The sequence below is a fragment of the Hippoglossus stenolepis genome, chromosome 19 (assembly GCF_022539355.2).
Source record: "Hippoglossus stenolepis isolate QCI-W04-F060 chromosome 19, HSTE1.2, whole genome shotgun sequence".
Lineage (NCBI taxonomy): Eukaryota > Metazoa > Chordata > Actinopteri > Pleuronectiformes > Pleuronectidae > Hippoglossus > Hippoglossus stenolepis.
In genome coordinates this window covers 10994641-11011820 of record NC_061501.1, presented here as the reverse complement: position 1 = coordinate 11011820, position 17180 = coordinate 10994641, and the positions used below count along the sequence as shown (strand labels likewise).

At 44.4% G+C, this 17180-nt stretch overlaps 1 protein-coding gene and 1 long non-coding RNA gene across 2 annotated transcripts in view; one reads left to right on the top strand and one right to left on the bottom strand.

Moving 5' to 3' along the window:
- Nucleotides 1-256: 256 nt before the first annotated feature.
- LOC118098430 overlaps nucleotides 257-17180 on the bottom strand; it is a 28170-nt gene continuing 11246 nt past the window's right edge. Inside the window, exons 4-6 of the long non-coding RNA XR_004694171.2 lie at nucleotides 11595-11775; nucleotides 9249-9403; nucleotides 257-6408 (exon numbers count right to left, since the gene is read on the bottom strand). This is a non-coding gene — a long non-coding RNA (uncharacterized LOC118098430). The remainder of the gene's footprint in view (nucleotides 6409-9248; nucleotides 9404-11594; nucleotides 11776-17180) is intronic.
- Nucleotides 2917-17155, top strand: crispld1a (cysteine-rich secretory protein LCCL domain containing 1a). Its single transcript, XM_035142225.2, has 14 exons — nucleotides 2917-3177; nucleotides 9294-9412; nucleotides 10933-11065; nucleotides 11144-11259; nucleotides 11440-11540; nucleotides 11621-11812; nucleotides 12510-12570; nucleotides 12659-12725; nucleotides 12906-13036; nucleotides 13159-13202; nucleotides 13317-13389; nucleotides 13489-13564; nucleotides 13658-13791; nucleotides 16240-17155. Exons 1-14 carry the CDS (start codon nucleotides 2917-2919, stop codon nucleotides 16289-16291), a joined length of 1560 nt encoding a protein of 519 aa, XP_034998116.1. The 3' UTR covers nucleotides 16292-17155.

The window sequence follows — 17180 nt, the reverse complement described above, 5'->3', positions numbered from 1 at the left end:
AGGGAGAGGGCCCGCTGCTGCTGCTGCTGGGGCTGCAGGCCGAGGCCCCTGCTACTGACCCAGAGAGCAGACAGTAAACCCTGGGTTTATGGAAGTTCAGAATGCGGCGGGTCCCCTGATGTGAGGGCCCTTGTATCACATCTACAGAAGTAGGTTAAACAGCAGAGAGAGAGAGGATATTGCACATGTCTATGGTGTCCATGACCTGCTGCATCTCAACAAGGGGCAGTGGGGGAATGTCACTCAGTACATTTTCTCAAGCTATAGATTCAGCTTTATTTTTCACTTCCATATTAAACTCTACAGCAAACATGGGAGTGAAATCCACAGATCAGGGTGCAGGTCATATTTAAAAACTGTTATATTTAAACGTATATTAACTAGTTAAGTCTTAACAGTAAAACTATGTCACTTAACAATCAGCATTAACAATCCAATAAATAACATCATATTTTATAATAATACATCAGTCACATATGATATTTTTTGTATAGAACAAGTACTTTGGACGTCGTAAATACTTTTACGTTTAGTGGAGTATAGTTTTACATCGTGGTATTTGTATTTCTCAGTACATCTGACAGGGAGGATAGCCGACCACATGTTGTAGTGTTGACTGCAATACCATGACTGAGTGAGAGATCTGTCTCTTCAGGCTCAGACTCACCTGAGGCCTGAAAGCCAAAACAAAACCCACCAGAGTCATGACAACAAGGGGATTTACTGAAAACACACACATCGATGCTGGCTGTGCCGGTGTTTGGTAAATTACAAGAGAGGTGTGTGTGTCTCCCCCTGTGGAAAGTCTGTCTTGTCTGTATCCAGGGAGGGCTGGGGCTGGGGGGAGGGCTGGGGCTGGGGGGGCAGGGACAGGGCCTGGTGGTGATTAGCTACTGTTTTCCACTTGTGCCACAGCTCCCACTGAAAATGACCAGATGACAAAAGGTAAAGAACTTGCCCCGTTTCCATTATGGAATTCGCTGCCGGGAGAGGAAACGGTGACGACAAGTTCGGGGGGTTTGGATGTAACAGAGAGGTGGTTTGTGTTTTAATCCCCCCACGGAGTCACCTGTGAACAGTTAAGACTCCGGCAGGAGAGAATGGGGCCACTTTTTGCCGTGTGGCCCCCCAGAGGAGGAAGTTCTGGTTTAAGTTAATATGTTATTGACCGAGGTCTGTTACCGAGAGGAACAGTGGAACAACAAGCTGTTACAGTAGAGCTTGTTTCCTCTCTGAGCATGAAAGGAATAATGTTAAAGGGACTGTGGGCTGTTTATTAAGTGATTTTTATTGACCATTCAAAGTGTTTTACACTGGTAGTCACATTCACCTACAGCTCAACTATATGCAGTTTTTTCTATCATACACTATTTCATTAAACAGTTTGGGCTCCATAACAGAGGATTGGGCGGCTCCCATTAGGGGTGCCCCCGAGTAAAGGTAACACTGATTTAAAGAGTTTGTTCCTTCAATGATGGGCCTGTAAGAGAATCTAGATTTAGGTTCATTAATGAAGTCATATCAAGGTGAACTCTCACAACCCTGAGCTGAATAGTTTCTGTTCACACCAAAACTCTGCTTACTGCTGCGATAACTGTGAATGTGCACATCTTATACTCATGTTTTATTTTGTAGGTCATATTCCTACATATTTTTCCCTTGAAGTTACAGCTGCTGCAGCCCCCTCAGCACCCCCACTCCCAGCGTCCTTGAATGTCTGTATATTATAGTTTTATAGCCACTCAAATCAGATGATATATCATAAGATATATTTAAAAGTAACAGTTAATATAAACTTACTATACTGGGGGTAGTAAACATTAACACTTTACTTGATTGTGTGTTAATTCTGTTGAGTAGAGACTTTCTGTGCATGTGTGTGTCACAGAGTCTCATGTTTAACTTGCTCATCACAACACTGAAGGAGAGAAATTAAGTTTCTGCTCAGATTATACTGAACAGGCTTCAGGCTCCGGCGCGCACGACTCCAGGACGCGCGCAAAGGTCCTTGGCACAAGCGACTGTGGGCCGGTTCCATGTGTGGAGGGGCGTGGTCGGGGCCAGGGGGCGGCTCTCTCGCACCGCAGCCAAGCCGAGGATAAAAATGTGGATAAGTGATGCTCCTGCAGCTCCGGAGCGAGAATCCCGAAAGAAGAGAGACTTGAACTTCCTCTGTCAGCAGGCTGGTGGAAACGGAGCGCTGTGATTTACGCACCAGATCTTCAGCCAGCGACTGCTCACTGCTCCACCTGAGCTGCGCAACTCCACCCTGAAGAGACGGATCTTTAAAAGTTTTTATTCTTCATAATCTCTCCCTGCTGCAGACGTCTTCTCACAGCCAGATCTCTGTCAGCATCTGGAGCAGAGGGCTCTGTTCCAATTCATTAAAAGGTAAATTATCTCCAGAGTTTAAATCACACCACTCAATTTTCCATTTCCATGTGCATTACACTTCTACAGTGTTCCATTAGGTATTGGCTCGTTCTATCAGCACTGCAGCACGCATACCAAAGGAGTTCAGCTCAAAGTATACACACATACAGCAGCGTGAATACATTAGCTGCATTATGAATCATTCTGTGCACTTAGCTGCTTCTTCTTATGTGATTTGAAGCTTTTCTGTCCTCACTGGGTTCTTGATTTGGGAAAAAAGATGTGAAATATTCAGTTCAGCACTTGCAGGAATTTCTCTCACCCACCGCCTGCCAGCTCGCCCTCAGTGAACCGCAGTGTCTGCAGGCCAATGTTCTGTCCACACCGAGCTCAGTATTGACCCAAGTTATTCATCAATTTGATGCAGAACAGTTATTTCAGTTTCGCTCTCTCTCCTCTCGGCTCCTTTTCCAGCTCATAGACTGGAGACAGCTTCTTCCACCCTACTTCAATCTGAGAGCATCACCGCCGTCACTACCAAGGATGAGTGGTGAATCCCTCCACTGGCTGAGGGGCGCGTCCCTGCTCCTGCTGCTCCAGGCCGCCACCTCCATGGTGATGCTCCCCAACGCCACGGGCTGGCAGCAGATCCTGGACAAGTATTTGGACGAGGACGGGGACTGGTGGGAGGCCAAGCAGAGGGGCAAGAGGGCCATCACGGACAGCGACGCTCAGGTCATCCTGGACCTCCACAACAAGCTCAGAGGCCAGGTGTACCCTCCCTCGTCCAACATGGAGCACATGGTAGGTGGATGGAGGATGGAGGTGTCGGGACGTGCACCTTCAGAATGATTCCCACAGTTTGATGGAATTTATATGTGTTAAAACTCTTTGACCCCATTCTGAACTCCCGGAGAGTTTTGCACGGTTGTGGTCCGCAGAGCTTAGGACTGACCCAGTCACCTGACCACTCTGGCACTTGTTCCACTTGACTCACTCACGAGCAGCACGCCAACATCTAGGCACCTTCGCACACACATACACACACACACTAACACACAGACACACAAGTTTATACTCATGTGACTTTTGGTTGTTTAGCCAGAAGAGAAGAATTCCACCGACTTGCCAATGATCACATTACTACTAGGTTTTTCTCTTTTCTTTTCTTTTTTTACTCATGCTAACAGATTTGTTTGACTTTATCCCCTGGCCATCACATGTGTGTACAGCGCCAGATCACTTTTCACAGTGCAATTAGAATCAGAGCACGGCACCAGGGCTTGTTTTACCAGCTGTCTCACCCCCCACTAAACACACACACACACACACACACACACACACACACACACACACACACACACACACACACACACACACACACACACACACACAGGCACGACACACCTTCTAAAAGTTAGTGTGCTGCAGATCTGGAAGTTTTCCAAGTACACTACATGTGTAGGCGCTGCTTGACCGCCACAGTACATGGCCACCAGCAGCACTTAGAGGTTAAATATCACCACGGCGTGCAGAGGATAATGAGCTTTTATCATCGTTTCATCTCCGCTTAAAGAGCTGCAGAACAAAAGGCAGTATTATTCTATGGCGAAGGCAAATAAACAGTTCGTGCTGGGGGCAATTGCTGGAGTGTGTAATTGTATAATTGAGAGGTTGGACTTCAGGACCCCTTGTGTGTATATGTGTGTGTGAAGCTCGGGTTGAGGCACACCAGTGGAGAAACGCTGAGCCAGCAATGTACAGCTCCTTTCTACTGTCTCCTGTTACAGTGGGCTGTTTTTTTTTTAGCTGCAGGGGCACCCAGGGGTGAAATATGGAGAGGCGTGCAACAAGAGGACGTGAGGTGAGAGAAAGAGAGAGAAAAGTTAGGAGGGAATACAGGGGTGAAGATAATGGAGATTTGCGAGTAGGAAGGGGGAAGCAATGAAACGCAGATGGAGGGAGAGAGGACAGCAAAACAGGTGTCGAAATAATTGAAAAGAAGATGAAGAGGAAATGAGAAAAGAAAGAGACATTTCGAAGAGGCGCAAAGTAAGAAGAGACAACGACTTGTAAAACGCCAAAATCTTATTTGCAATTCTGTTGTGTCAACATCTTTCAGGCAGAAAACTCTTCATGTCACATGTTGAGTGTTTTTGTTTTTCTTTATTTTATTTTGAAAGGGGCTCCAGATTCTCCCTCTGTCTGTGTTGAACTGCTGTCACCTCTCAGAAACCTCACAGCTTCACTGTACTGGAAGACTTCCTAGACATGCTCCCCTGCTCCTCAACACACTCATGCACACACACACACACACACACACACACACACACACACACACACACACACACACACACACACACACACACACAAATCCTGTTGCACATACATCGCCATTTGCCCATCAGCTCTGTTATTTTATGAAACCATTGTATGAAACCTGAGTGACCCTCCGTCATCGCAGAGATAACATCAATTCAAATCCCTCTCCTCCCTCCCTCTTCATCTGTTTCATTTTCTTGCCATCCTTCTCTCTCTCTCTCTCTCTCTCTCTCTCTCTCTCTCTCTCTCTCTCTGCCTCCCTCCCTCTTATCCCTGTGGCTCCGTTCCCATTCTGTCATTATCCAACACAGAGGCCCGAAAAATTCCCCCGGATCAGCATTCACACTCCGTAGCGATCCACAGAGCTGCAGTGCTGCCTCAGTCGAGGGGGACGGCGTCTCCTGCCCCTCGCTCAAATGTTGACCCACAGGTATAAACACAGACGTGTCAGCGTTTGAAGTGATGTAAGACAAACAGAATGCATCTTGGGAGAAAGGTCCACACCTTCCTTTATGTTTAACTTGGCTTCGCCGGGCTGCACTCAGGTGGAAGAGATGTTTGGGATTCGGGATGAAGCTGGTATTGACATCTTGCTCAGGATGACTTCAGTTTATCACTTTAATTTGTTGTCGCACTCTTGTGCTTCACAACCTGTGAAGCCCTGGTGAGACAATCATTAAGGTCTAGAAAATAAATTTGCCCCTAAATTAACTTAATCTAAGACATATATCTAAGACCTATTTAGGCAGCATCTGTTTGGGGGGAAAATGGTTTCGATGAATAGTAATTATCAGCCTCCAGTGGTGAAGAATTATGTGAAGCAACCCAAACATCTTTTGTTCCAGCAGCAGCTTTGCTCTGCGTCTCTTGCAGGATCCCTTAGTGCTTAGTGATGAATTCTTTCCAGAGGGACGTGGGTCTGTCCAACCATCATCCGATATTATCCAGAAATCCAGAAAACCTTCAAAGGGAGCTGCCCAGGGAGATCTGACACAAGTGTTCAAAACACATCCACTGGTTTCTCTACATGTAAAGAGCAGCAGCTGAACACCATGGTCCCTGTAGCGATCCACTCCGCATCCAAGGCTCCAGTGAAACCGCGACAGCAAGAGATTAACATTCATCCTTAATGTCCCCGAACAGGACGGTCTCCAGGCCTCACGTGCACTGGCTGCATAGCAAACAGGAATATTACAGACAGGAGACGCAATGAGGCAAATCCCGGCCCACGCGGAACCTGCTTAATATAATGCCAAGAATGTAAACAGCACTCGTGCCAAACGCTGCTACAATGAATGGCTCATGACAGGACCTTCCCTGACTGGTTAAGGCAACATGGTCATAAAGGTTTGCAGCAGTGATCCCTCAGGTAGCTTCATGGCCGAGACAGATACAAACCCACCATCCCCTCAGGTTCAGTCTCCACTCTTCTTTCCTCGTCCTTGGCCCTCACTCCTGCAGAACACCTTCTGGTTCCTTGGCCATACATCAAACCAGAATCTCACAGTTTTGCATCCTGTCCAGATGGGAATGTCTTTTGGGTTTTAGGAGCTGCTCAAAGCTGGTGAGGCCATTCCTGCACTCACCAACTTCCTCTAAACTCTCAATGGGAGCTGTGGTTCTGGAGCTGCATGTGTCAACAAGGCTGGGAAAGTCCGAGTCCATCTTTCTCAGCTTCCTTCTGCTGTGGTGAAGCGCCAGGTTTATGGATTTCTGCAATAAAAAGCAACCACCACCATTATTGATGCAGCGGTTTTTTTGCAGCTGTTCTTTTCTAGAGCTGATAGGTTGATACTTATCTTATTTGTAAGCAAGATTACACTAAAAACGACTGCACAGATTTCCACAAAACTTGGCGGAAGGATGGAGTCAGGGAAGAGCCCATTAAAGTTTCTGCTTTCTTAAAAAGACTGTGAGATAGGGTGTTTTCTGTTTCACTTTCACAGATTTCCCAGGGAATAATTCAAAGATCTTGATGATAAAAAAAAGATCTGGCATGTTTAGGGAACTGATATCTATGAGTGTGTGAAATCTGGTGCAGCTTGAATGAAATTACGAGGACTGTTTGGCCTTGGTGGAGGTATGTGCTCTACTGAGTGCCATTCTAGTTGATGATACCATTATTTCTCCTGAGATACAACAAAAACCAATATCAGACCAAAATTAAATATCAGCCTAAACTGTGCCATTTACTTGTCTGGTGCCACTAAGTGAAACAGCTTCCTGTTCATGTTGAGCCGACAATCCTTGTTTATGCTGTTCTCTGATTAGAGCTGGAATGTTCTCCATGAAAAAAAGTGTAGCACGACTTTTTATATCACTGGTTGAAATGACAGGAGTAGTTTGGGCAGGCAAAGGAAATATGCTCAATATTTAGAACTATTAGTTCTTCTTCTAAATCACCCCTTTGTCTCCTTGTCTTCTCATTCATGCCGATCCATCCCCTCCTCTCCTCTTTTCTGTCAGCTTTCTTAGCTTCTCTCTCTCCAACTCCCACATCTTTCTCCTTCTTTTCATTACTTCTCTGCATGCACCATTGATTATGAACAGGAAACCCAAACGTGCAGAGGAAGTACCCCTCTGTAGCCTCTGGAATGCAACCATATGACCAAGTTTTAAAAAAAAAAAAAGAAGAAGAAAAAGAAATGGCCACAAATGAAGTGTTAAGTGAAATAAACAATGCAGTGTGCGTAGTGCTGAAAGACTTTCGCAAGGGAGGTGTTTTTCTTTACGGGCCCCAGCAGGAGTGCGGTTGGGTGGGGGTTGGGTGGTGGGGGTGTCCTGGTTGTCGGGCTAACTGTACAAACAACAGCGGTTTGACAAGCCGGCGGCTATCCAGGTTCAACAGCTGAGACAATGCGACTTTCTGCGAGCCTGACGATGATGGAATGGCTTTGTTCACCGGATCGATGGTATTTGTGTTTTTTATTACTCGAGACATTCCTCAGCAATCACGTCTCCAGGAACATTCCCCAACTGGACGCTGCAGCCAGACATTTTGGTGGAAATCTACCGTAGTTGTGGTGGCGTATAAATGTTTTCAGACCCATAACCGTCCATTAATGGTCAGAAACATTGTGCTGAGTCTGCTCAAGCACAGGACGTCCCATGTGCTGTGGTTTGCAGATCATTTGGCAGTTACCGCAGCTCAATGCCTCAACGTGTTTCTGTCTGCTTATCGCAAACATTGATTGTTTTTTAGGGCAGGGATGTCACTCGTCGAGGAAAATCGAAGGGCAGAATGACGTGAATAGAAATCAGATTCTCTCAGAGGAGGCTTAGATCGCTCCTGTGTTTGAGCATCATAGCGGAAGAAACGGGTGATAACCAAGGATTAGGAAATAGATATGACAATACTGACACACAGACACTGATTTGCAACACACTGCCGAGAACAGAGGTCATTTCTGAGCAGAGATAGTGTTTCGGGGAAACAAATTCTCATTCCTCTTTTAGCCCCGACTCTGTCACTCATCATTTATCATTACTGTGCAAGACAGACCTCAGGCAGCTACATAAGAGGTTGCTTTAAGCCTACTACACTTCTTGGTAGGTGTAGAAATTAATATATATACTCCACGTCTCCAACTGTTAATTTGCTCTGTATGCCAGTTATAAATACATAAATACATCCACAGAAGGAGTGAAAAGAAACTGCTCAGAGGCAAGAGTTAATTTGCAGCACCGCCAGACATCCTGTTGTTAGGCAGGTGTATGTATGTGTGTGTGTGTGTGTGTGTGTGTGTGTTTCGGGAGTAATGCAGAAAACAGCCGTTGTTTCTGACGTGGACTGAAAGTGGGTGATGGACGATGGAGGGAGGAGGCGGAGGTGGCGGTGGTGGTAGCGAGGGAGTTATTTAAGTGTCTGTTATTGGATTAGATTTCAGAGAGGGTAAGCTATGACTTCCAGGGCCCGACGTGTGAAATGTAAAAAGCCTCTGACACCTGCGTTGGTGCGCCGTTGCACGCGCTCGCACATTTCGACACGCACATGCACAACTAATAAACTCTCTCACAGAAACATGTCGCATTGGAAAATCCCCCCTCTGAAGGTGAACGTGAAGGTGTGCAATTAAAGGAACATACAGTGTCCTGCAGAGGAGGAGTCACAGCTGGTGTTATTCTAACTTTTCTGATGGGAGAATGTAGGTCAGCGGGGAGGAAGGACACTCTTTGCATTCCCAGAAAAACCCAAAATGGGAACATGATCCCTCAGAATGCAACCAGAGCCAAACTTGACTGAGAGGGCAATTGAGAGGGAGGTAAAGCGAAACAAAAGCTTGTACCCAGAAATCTCACCAGAGACATATGGAAGGTATTACTTAAGGAAAAACAGCTTTAGCATTTTTTTTTTTTTTTTTAAATAACACCCAAGCTTACGGGAAAAAACCCATGTGGAGAACTAAGAAAGTCGGAGAGCTTTTTATACAGCGGCAGCAAAATGTCAACACGTTGTAGATCTGCATTTAGAAACCAGTATGTACAGACACAGCAGCTTGTCTTAGCTTTTCTAACATATGATAAGGAGATTTCTCAACACACACTGAACTCACATCTCCGCATTGAGGCTTTGTTTCACTCTCTCGTCTTCTCTGCAGGTTTGGGACACAGAGTTGGAGCGCACAGCAGAGGAGTGGGCTGAGACCTGTCTGTGGGAGCACGGCCCTGCAGGATTACTGCCACAGATTGGGCAGAACCTGGGCGCTCACTGGGGAAGGTAAAGGAGAACTCAGACTTCACAGTTCCTGCATGTTTACACTTTAATACAATCAAAGGTTGAGGGTAGGAGACAATGTAAGGTCAGTGTGTGTGTGTGTGTGTGTGTGTGTGTGTGTGTGTGTGTGTGTTACTTCATGACTGACTTGCATTGTATGGGTAGGAACCATGTACTTTATATTAAGATGGACAACATAAAAGCTCCACCAAAATTGAGTGTTCATTTTTCCAATGAGTTTGTATTAAAAACAGGGTGAAACGCCACGATAAACAGCCGAGACTGATTTCGATTGCATGCATCAATGGCACCTCACTACCGCCGCTCCATCCCCCGATCGCTACTGAGCAGACTAAGGCCATAAATGTGCCAGATGGCAGCAATCGTTTTGGCACCGACAATTTTGACGTTTATTTCTGTATAGTGGGAGGAAGTGGAGACGCGTTGTCGATCTTTATTTACAGTCAATGGTTGGATCAGAAAATATGTATATTACTTATACAGTTGGCTCGGACCCTGCACACACAGGCACATCTCCCATGCTATAGTCATTTTATACAATAGAAAATATGCACATGTGAAAACATCTACCTAAATAGATGCAAAACAATATACCAGTTAGTCAGAAAGTTTCCACCCATTACATTTTGCATTTGCACAAGTCAAAACACCAACATATTAATATGGATTTAAGCTACAAAACAAACTTTACATTGAGCACGTCTCTTGTGATCCTGGCAAAGTTACACAACCAAGAGCCAACTACGCTTTAAATGGTTTCGTGGAATCACAAACTAAATTTGTTCCATTGGTTCACTCAGCCTCCTGTAGTGCACCTGAACGCAGCACTGCCTCACACAAGAGACTCTTGTTCCACTTCTAATCATATCACTCGGCCGCCGTCGAGATGTCCACTTGATTCTAATAAGATTATCCAGCTGCACCTGGCGCCAAATCAGTGTCGGTGCTTCATGGCGAATGACATTTATTTACAGAGCACAAACGCCTGACTCTCAACGGTCGTGTTTTAAGTTGCTTTGTTACCAATGGATACTGAGTGCAGATGGTAACTAGGCGACATATGTTGGAGGCGTGACTGAGTGTAATTAATTTGATCTTTTCATTCAAGTTCTGTATCAGTCCAATTGGTTCAGTGGCCCTGTACTGTAAAGGTCTCATGTCACCCTATCAGGCCATATTTTAGAGTTTGGAAGTTGAACTCCTCTGCAGCTGCTACTTATGCAAATTTCTAAATATATTCTGAACAGTGCTTTTACAGACTTAATAGTTTCTGAAAGGATACGTATGAATTTCCATTTGCCATTTATATGTACAAGGGTTTTTGTTTTGCACCAGCAATTCTTCAAATATCAGGCAACACATAAAGGTCACCTAAAATATGGGTGTTGTACAAGGACCTGCAGTGAGCAGGGAGAAGCTTCGATGCATAAAACCAAACTCCCTCGCCAACAGAGGAACAAGCCAAGAGAAATGATGTGAACGTTGTTGTCTCGTGTCTCCAGGTATCGTCCACCCACTTTCCACGTGCAGGCCTGGTACGATGAAGTGAAAGACTACTCCTTCCCTTACCCGCAGGAGTGTAACCCCTACTGCCCCTTCAGATGCTCCGGCCCAGTTTGCACTCATTACACACAGGTAGCTACTGTGAGTCTGGATCGCGCTGTACTGTCTGTAGTTTGTGTTTCACTGTCTGTCTCCTTCGTTCTCTTGCAGCTGGTGTGGGCCACCAGCAGTCGGATCGGCTGTGCAGTCAACATGTGCTACAACATGAATGTGTGGGGACAGATTTGGGCCAAAGCCGTCTATCTCGTCTGCAACTACTCACCAAAGTGAGCGCATTTTGTTGTGATGTACTTCCACAGATACGCGACTGAGATGCAGGCTGCACGAGAACAACAATCTTACGTCGTCCTTGTTGCATTAAGATGTGACAGTTTCACTCACAGTTAAAACTGGGGAGGTTAGAAAGCAGCATATTTATCTTTTTGCTTTTCATTTTACTCGAACAGGGGAAACTGGTGGGGCTATGCGCCTTACAAACATGGCACCTCTTGCTCCGCCTGCCCCCCCACCTATGGAGGTAGCTGCAAGGACAACCTCTGCTACAAAGGTATGTGTGTGATAAAATAGAGAAAGATAGAGGAAGAAAAAAAAAGCTTACTACCCTTGTTTTTGTGACTTTACTTGAAGATGACAGTTCCTATCCTCCACAAGAGGAAACGGAGGAGAACAACTTCATCGAGCAGGAGGCCCCTCGCGCTCCGCAGAAGCCCCGGCCGCGGGCCTCCAAACCCGAGCTTCCAAGTCTCCCTGCCCCGGCTCCCACCAAGCCCCCCACAGAGGACCTGCAGAAGAATGAAGTGGTCAACACACAGCAGATGTGTAAGCTGCCATTTAACTGTTTATTCTGTATCTTGTTACATCTGAAAATGGGGGGGGGTGCAGGATCTGGTTTTAGGAATGGGAGGGGCACAGGGCGGCAAGAATTATAGCACAATATCTGCTGAAAGAAAACCTGCTTTTCAAAATTGGGTTAAAACCAAAGAATTTGTGAGCAGCTGCCTGCTCAGTGTTCAACAAGCAAGGAGGGATAACAAGAGCAAGAAAAACAGGTCTTGACCGGAAACATTTTCACTGCAATTTATGTTAAATTGCCTTGATTTTCTGTTCTCTTTAACCGTCTTCTCCCTGATTAACCTTGACAGTTCCTCAAGTGGACTAAATATTGCAAGTCACTCTCCGGAGCAGGGAGGGGAGGTCTATTTTAGCATGATCCCCCTGAGTGTGTGTTTGCTTTTGGATGGCTGAGAGGGGCTGAGGGGTGAGCGGGGGGCTCGCTGTGGTTTTTAAATGGCTTCCTCTCCGCCTGTGCTTGTAAGCTGAGACACTTCCTCCAGTACTGCTGACCACCCCGAAACCACGCTGCAGGAATTCTCCTCTTTGATTCCTGAAGCATCACAACAAGAAAAGTCCTCGCAGAGTCTCAGTCACTTCAGGCTTTTAGATTAAAGTTAGTCGCCTGCATCGGAGCAGCCACTTTATACGTGCACTGAAACGCCTTCATGTCTGTGTGTTTCAGGTCAGCTCGTGACCTGTGACACTAAGCTTCGAGATCAGTGCAAAGGAACGGCATGCAACAGGTACGATTAACATGAACTTGAATGAAATCGACAACAACACAAAGTTGTGTAATGCAAAAACATTTCACATCATCTTCTTAATCTGCAGATATGAGTGTCCTGCCGGGTGCCTGGACGCTACAGGAAAAGTAGTTGGGACAGTTTACTATGAAATGGTGAGTAGACAAGTTGATACCAATCCAACATGGTGTTATCTGATTGGGTGGATTCACCTTCGTATCACGGTATTCACGGCTGCAGGTTCTGCCAAAAGACGTCAAAGAGCCACTAGTTTACTTCCCTGTCAGGAAATGAGCTGCAATCCATATGTAATAAATGTTCCTTTTCTTTTGCAGCAATCCAGTGTGTGCCGAGCCGGTCTACACGCTGGTGTCATCGATAATGATGGAGGATGGATGGATGTAACGAGACAAGGCAGAAAGGACTTTTTCATCAAATCCAACAAGAACGGAGTCCAGTCTACAGGGTGAGACAATTATATTGCACTTGAATCTAGAATTGGCCGATGATATTTGATTGCAAAATGTATCCAACATAAGTGAAAAATAATGTAGTCTCATGTCAGTCTTGTGTGTTTCCTGTTGACAGAAAATACCAAAGTGCTAATTCCTTCATAGTTTCCAGAGTTACAGGTTAGTCTGACTCTAAATGTGTCATTACAGATATGTTACACTTCATATTAACCTGCTGAATAAAAGCTGTGCTGCATTGTTGTATTTATTGGCACTGTCTGTGTTTTTCTACAGTCAAAGCCGTCACATGTGAGGCCACAGTCGCACAGTTGTGTCCTTATCAAAAACCTGCAAAACACTGTCCAAGGTACGAATCCGACAGCGCATCTGCCTTTGCTTTCACGGAGTTCACCGCCTTTCTGTAAAATCTAGTCGTTAACATCGTGTCCACTTGTTCTCTTTGTAGGTTATACTGCCCGAGAAGCTGTTCAGAAGGGAACCCACACATATCCAGAGTCATTGGAACCAGAATATACTCTGATGTAAGTCCCACATTTTGAAGCTGAATTCATGTTTTTTTGTTTTGTTTAAACAGAAATGAATAAACATGTCTCTTGTTTCCTTTCCTTTTGTAGAAGTCCAGTATATGTCGGGCAGCAGTCCATGCTGGAGTCATCAGGAACGAAGCGGGCGGTTACCTTGATGTGATGCCAGTGGACAAACGAAAACATTACATTGCTTCGCACCAAAATGGCATTTCCTCAGAGAGGTATGTGAAGGCTGCTCTCATGGCTGCTCTACAATTGTTATTGGTTATCTGTCGGGCCAGGATGTAGCACATGCTGAGTTCTAGTGTTTTCTGCACTATTGGGATAACCAGAAATATTTTTACACATAAAATCAATATGGTGTTAAAAACATTCAACATCGGTGAGAGTCTGATATACAATTATTATTTAAGGATATTATGAGTCTTATTTCAGCAGGTCTTTCTTAGTTCTTTGGAAGAAGTGAGGCGGGTAATTTGCTGAGGTTCAGAGAGGAGGAATGAGAAATCAATGGCTCGCAGAACAGAGAGAAATTCATCTCCTCTGCCCTCCTGTGTGGACCTTATCTTTTCACGATACAGGCAGTCCATTACATCTCTTACGTCGGGCACATGGACAGGTGATTAGCCTGCTTCTGGATGCTTCTGGTTTAAAATAATTAATTGCTTGGCAATTAGAGTAGAGAAGATCAGTGCATTCCCATGCTGTTCTGATATGAGTTTATTTTTTGCTCGAAAGTGAAAATGTTGCTTCTGCAATGCAAAAAAGGAAACATAAGCACTCAATATGGGTTGTGTACAAAGAGGGAATGGATTCTGTTTAATGGCTGCTCTCTATTCTTGTTGTGGAAGCACCACTGAGCGCCACAGGAAGTCTTTTCTGCCTGTGGTCATCAAACTGTACAACTCCTCCTCCTTATGCAGGGAGGACCAGGGACTATAATCAGACACTTAATTCCAACAACATACACAATAGTGCATAGTGCAATATTATGCTGCTTTTTTCTTTTCGTGTGCATTACCTCTCATGTGCAATAACATGATTCACATGCAAATTGTGTGACATTTCTTTTTGTTCACCATCACATAATTTAATATCATGTGCAATATTTTCAATATAATTTCCAATATCATTCAACTGATTTCAGTATATCGTGTGCAATATTTCAACTTAAGTATCATGTGCAATATCCCACATTTCCTACTCCTTTATCATTTCATATTGACTTACTGCCACTTTAGTTAAGTATTACTTTCTCTCTTCACAATACACTTGGAGTATTAATTAATTTTTTTCTTCACTTGTATTTCGGACTTAATTTTTTACAGTATTCTATTCTACTTATATTGTTCTGTACTGTTATCTTGGAGCAAGCTGGCACAATAATTTCCTTTGGGATTAATAAAGGCTTATCTTATCTATCTTATCTTAAAACACATATATCAAATCCTCCAAATGCTGCCTCACCAAACACACTGGAAAAGACATGGAAGTGAAAATCAGGTCATGTTGAGTAAAAAATTAGCCACTTGAAACTTAATTCAACCTATTAAATACACACCTGACCCATCTGCTTCTTTTTAGATAACAACAAGACTTGTTGTCTCACCAAACCCTGAGAATCTTGTAGAAAGATGGGTTATTAAATACAAATTTGGAAAAGAGGGGAGGCCTGAGAATGACACAGTGCAAACACAGCACTGCATCGTCGGCGTAGAGGTTTATTTTTTGCTTATTTTACCCCACCATTTTTTCATGTCTACTCCAAAGAGGAGGGGTGAGAGGGAACAACCTTATTTGGTGCCACGTGCGAACACACAGAAACAGAAACAAGAGACATCATTGCTACGTAAGGTAGCTATTGGAATGTTAAGAAGCTTAACCCGGGCAATGCAAATCTATGCAGGATATAAGAATGTGCTATTTTTTTGGTCCTCCGCATCAAGAAGAGTGTTTAGCTGTGACAGTTTGAATCAGGAGATGAATTCATAATAAGGAAGGTTCTATAATTCATCAAATGTTTGGTTGGTTTGGATTCAATCTGGGTTGAATCCGTTCTGTACCAGGTTATAGCAGCATTAAGGTTACAGGTCTGTACCAGGCTCTTAAAGCTAAAAGTGACCCACATACTATGTAGTGTGTTCCACTTATGTGAAAGATAACTCCAAAAACTCCTTTAACTTTGGGTGGTTCACTGGTCTACATAATGACTGTTGTTAACATGACCTGTGTGGAGGACAAACACTCACAGTCTTTCTTTTTCTGTGGCCTTCGCTCACTCCCTCTTTCCTCTCCCTCTCCCCACCACATTTATCTTTGTCACTCTGGAGACATGCCTGACGTCCGTTATTATCTGCCCATCATTTATCTGTCTCCTTTAGCGCCACAACGTGTCTGTCTTTGTTGGATTAACACACAAAGTCCCCTGTGTTTGTGTAAAAATGGCTGGTTTATCTGTTTTCCCAGGGAGCCGCTGTTTGTGTCTAATCTGTCATCAGAGTGTCAGGCAACACACTGACGCGCACGTTTCTCCGTAAAAAGCCTATCTGTTTGTGCGGGTCCGTCATCTATACGTCTCCCTCTCTGCAAGAGGCCGGGACATGTTCTGTGTCTGACACATGCCGCACCCGAGCTGACTCTCCCTCTTGTTCCTCTCTTCCCCCCTGCAGCCTTCAGAACCCCCCCGGAGGAAAGGCGTTCCGGGTGTTCGCCGTGATTTGAGTGCCCCCGAGGGCGGCTTCACCAAACAGAAAGTGCACTTGGGCTGTTGAATAGGCGGTAATCAAGCCCTGTTGTCAAACTCAATGAGTGAAATGTTTCTGGCTTTGCTACACCACAGGGGTTAGGGGTCGTCTCCATGACAGTGTAAACCCAGCAACAAAAACTTGACACACACACACACACAATAAGAACCTGTTTCTCCTTCCTTGCATGGAGTCTGAATTCTGTCTTTATGAACTGTAAATATCCCTGAATGGTTTGCTCCAGGTTGTTGTACATATCTGTTAATATAAAATGTTTTGTCTTTGTGCCGTTGTCTTGCCTTTTCAAACAAGTAGCTCTTTACAAATACTGATTATAGAAATACTATGATATAACAACGTAATGGCACTTAAGGATGAATATCATGATTATTGTCTGGCACATTTTTACTGGTGCTCTGGAGGGGTGTCTTGTCATATTTTGTACTTTTTTTAATGATGGGAGAACAGATTGTTATACTTTTATTTTTATATGATTATGCTTTTCAGTGACATGATTCATAAAGGATGCTGCTATATGTTCTCTTTTTGTATTGTGGTTGTAATTTGCTAGTGTGATGTGGTTTAGTTAAAACTCCCTGCAGGTCAGGAAGTGCTCTCATCCCTCAGAGTTCTCATTCTCTTAACAAAACCTATGTACCACAGAAACAATACTATGCAGCAGCTTCTTTTCAAGCAGTGTGCTGGGGAGTGACAACAAATATATCTGCTCATATTTTTTTTATTTTACCAGCCTTTGTTTTTCATCCTGCAGTCTTTATTAGGGGCAATTCATTGTATTGTTGTCTCTGTTTCTCTGTGCATTATATATATATATATATATATATATATATATATTTTCCTACCTC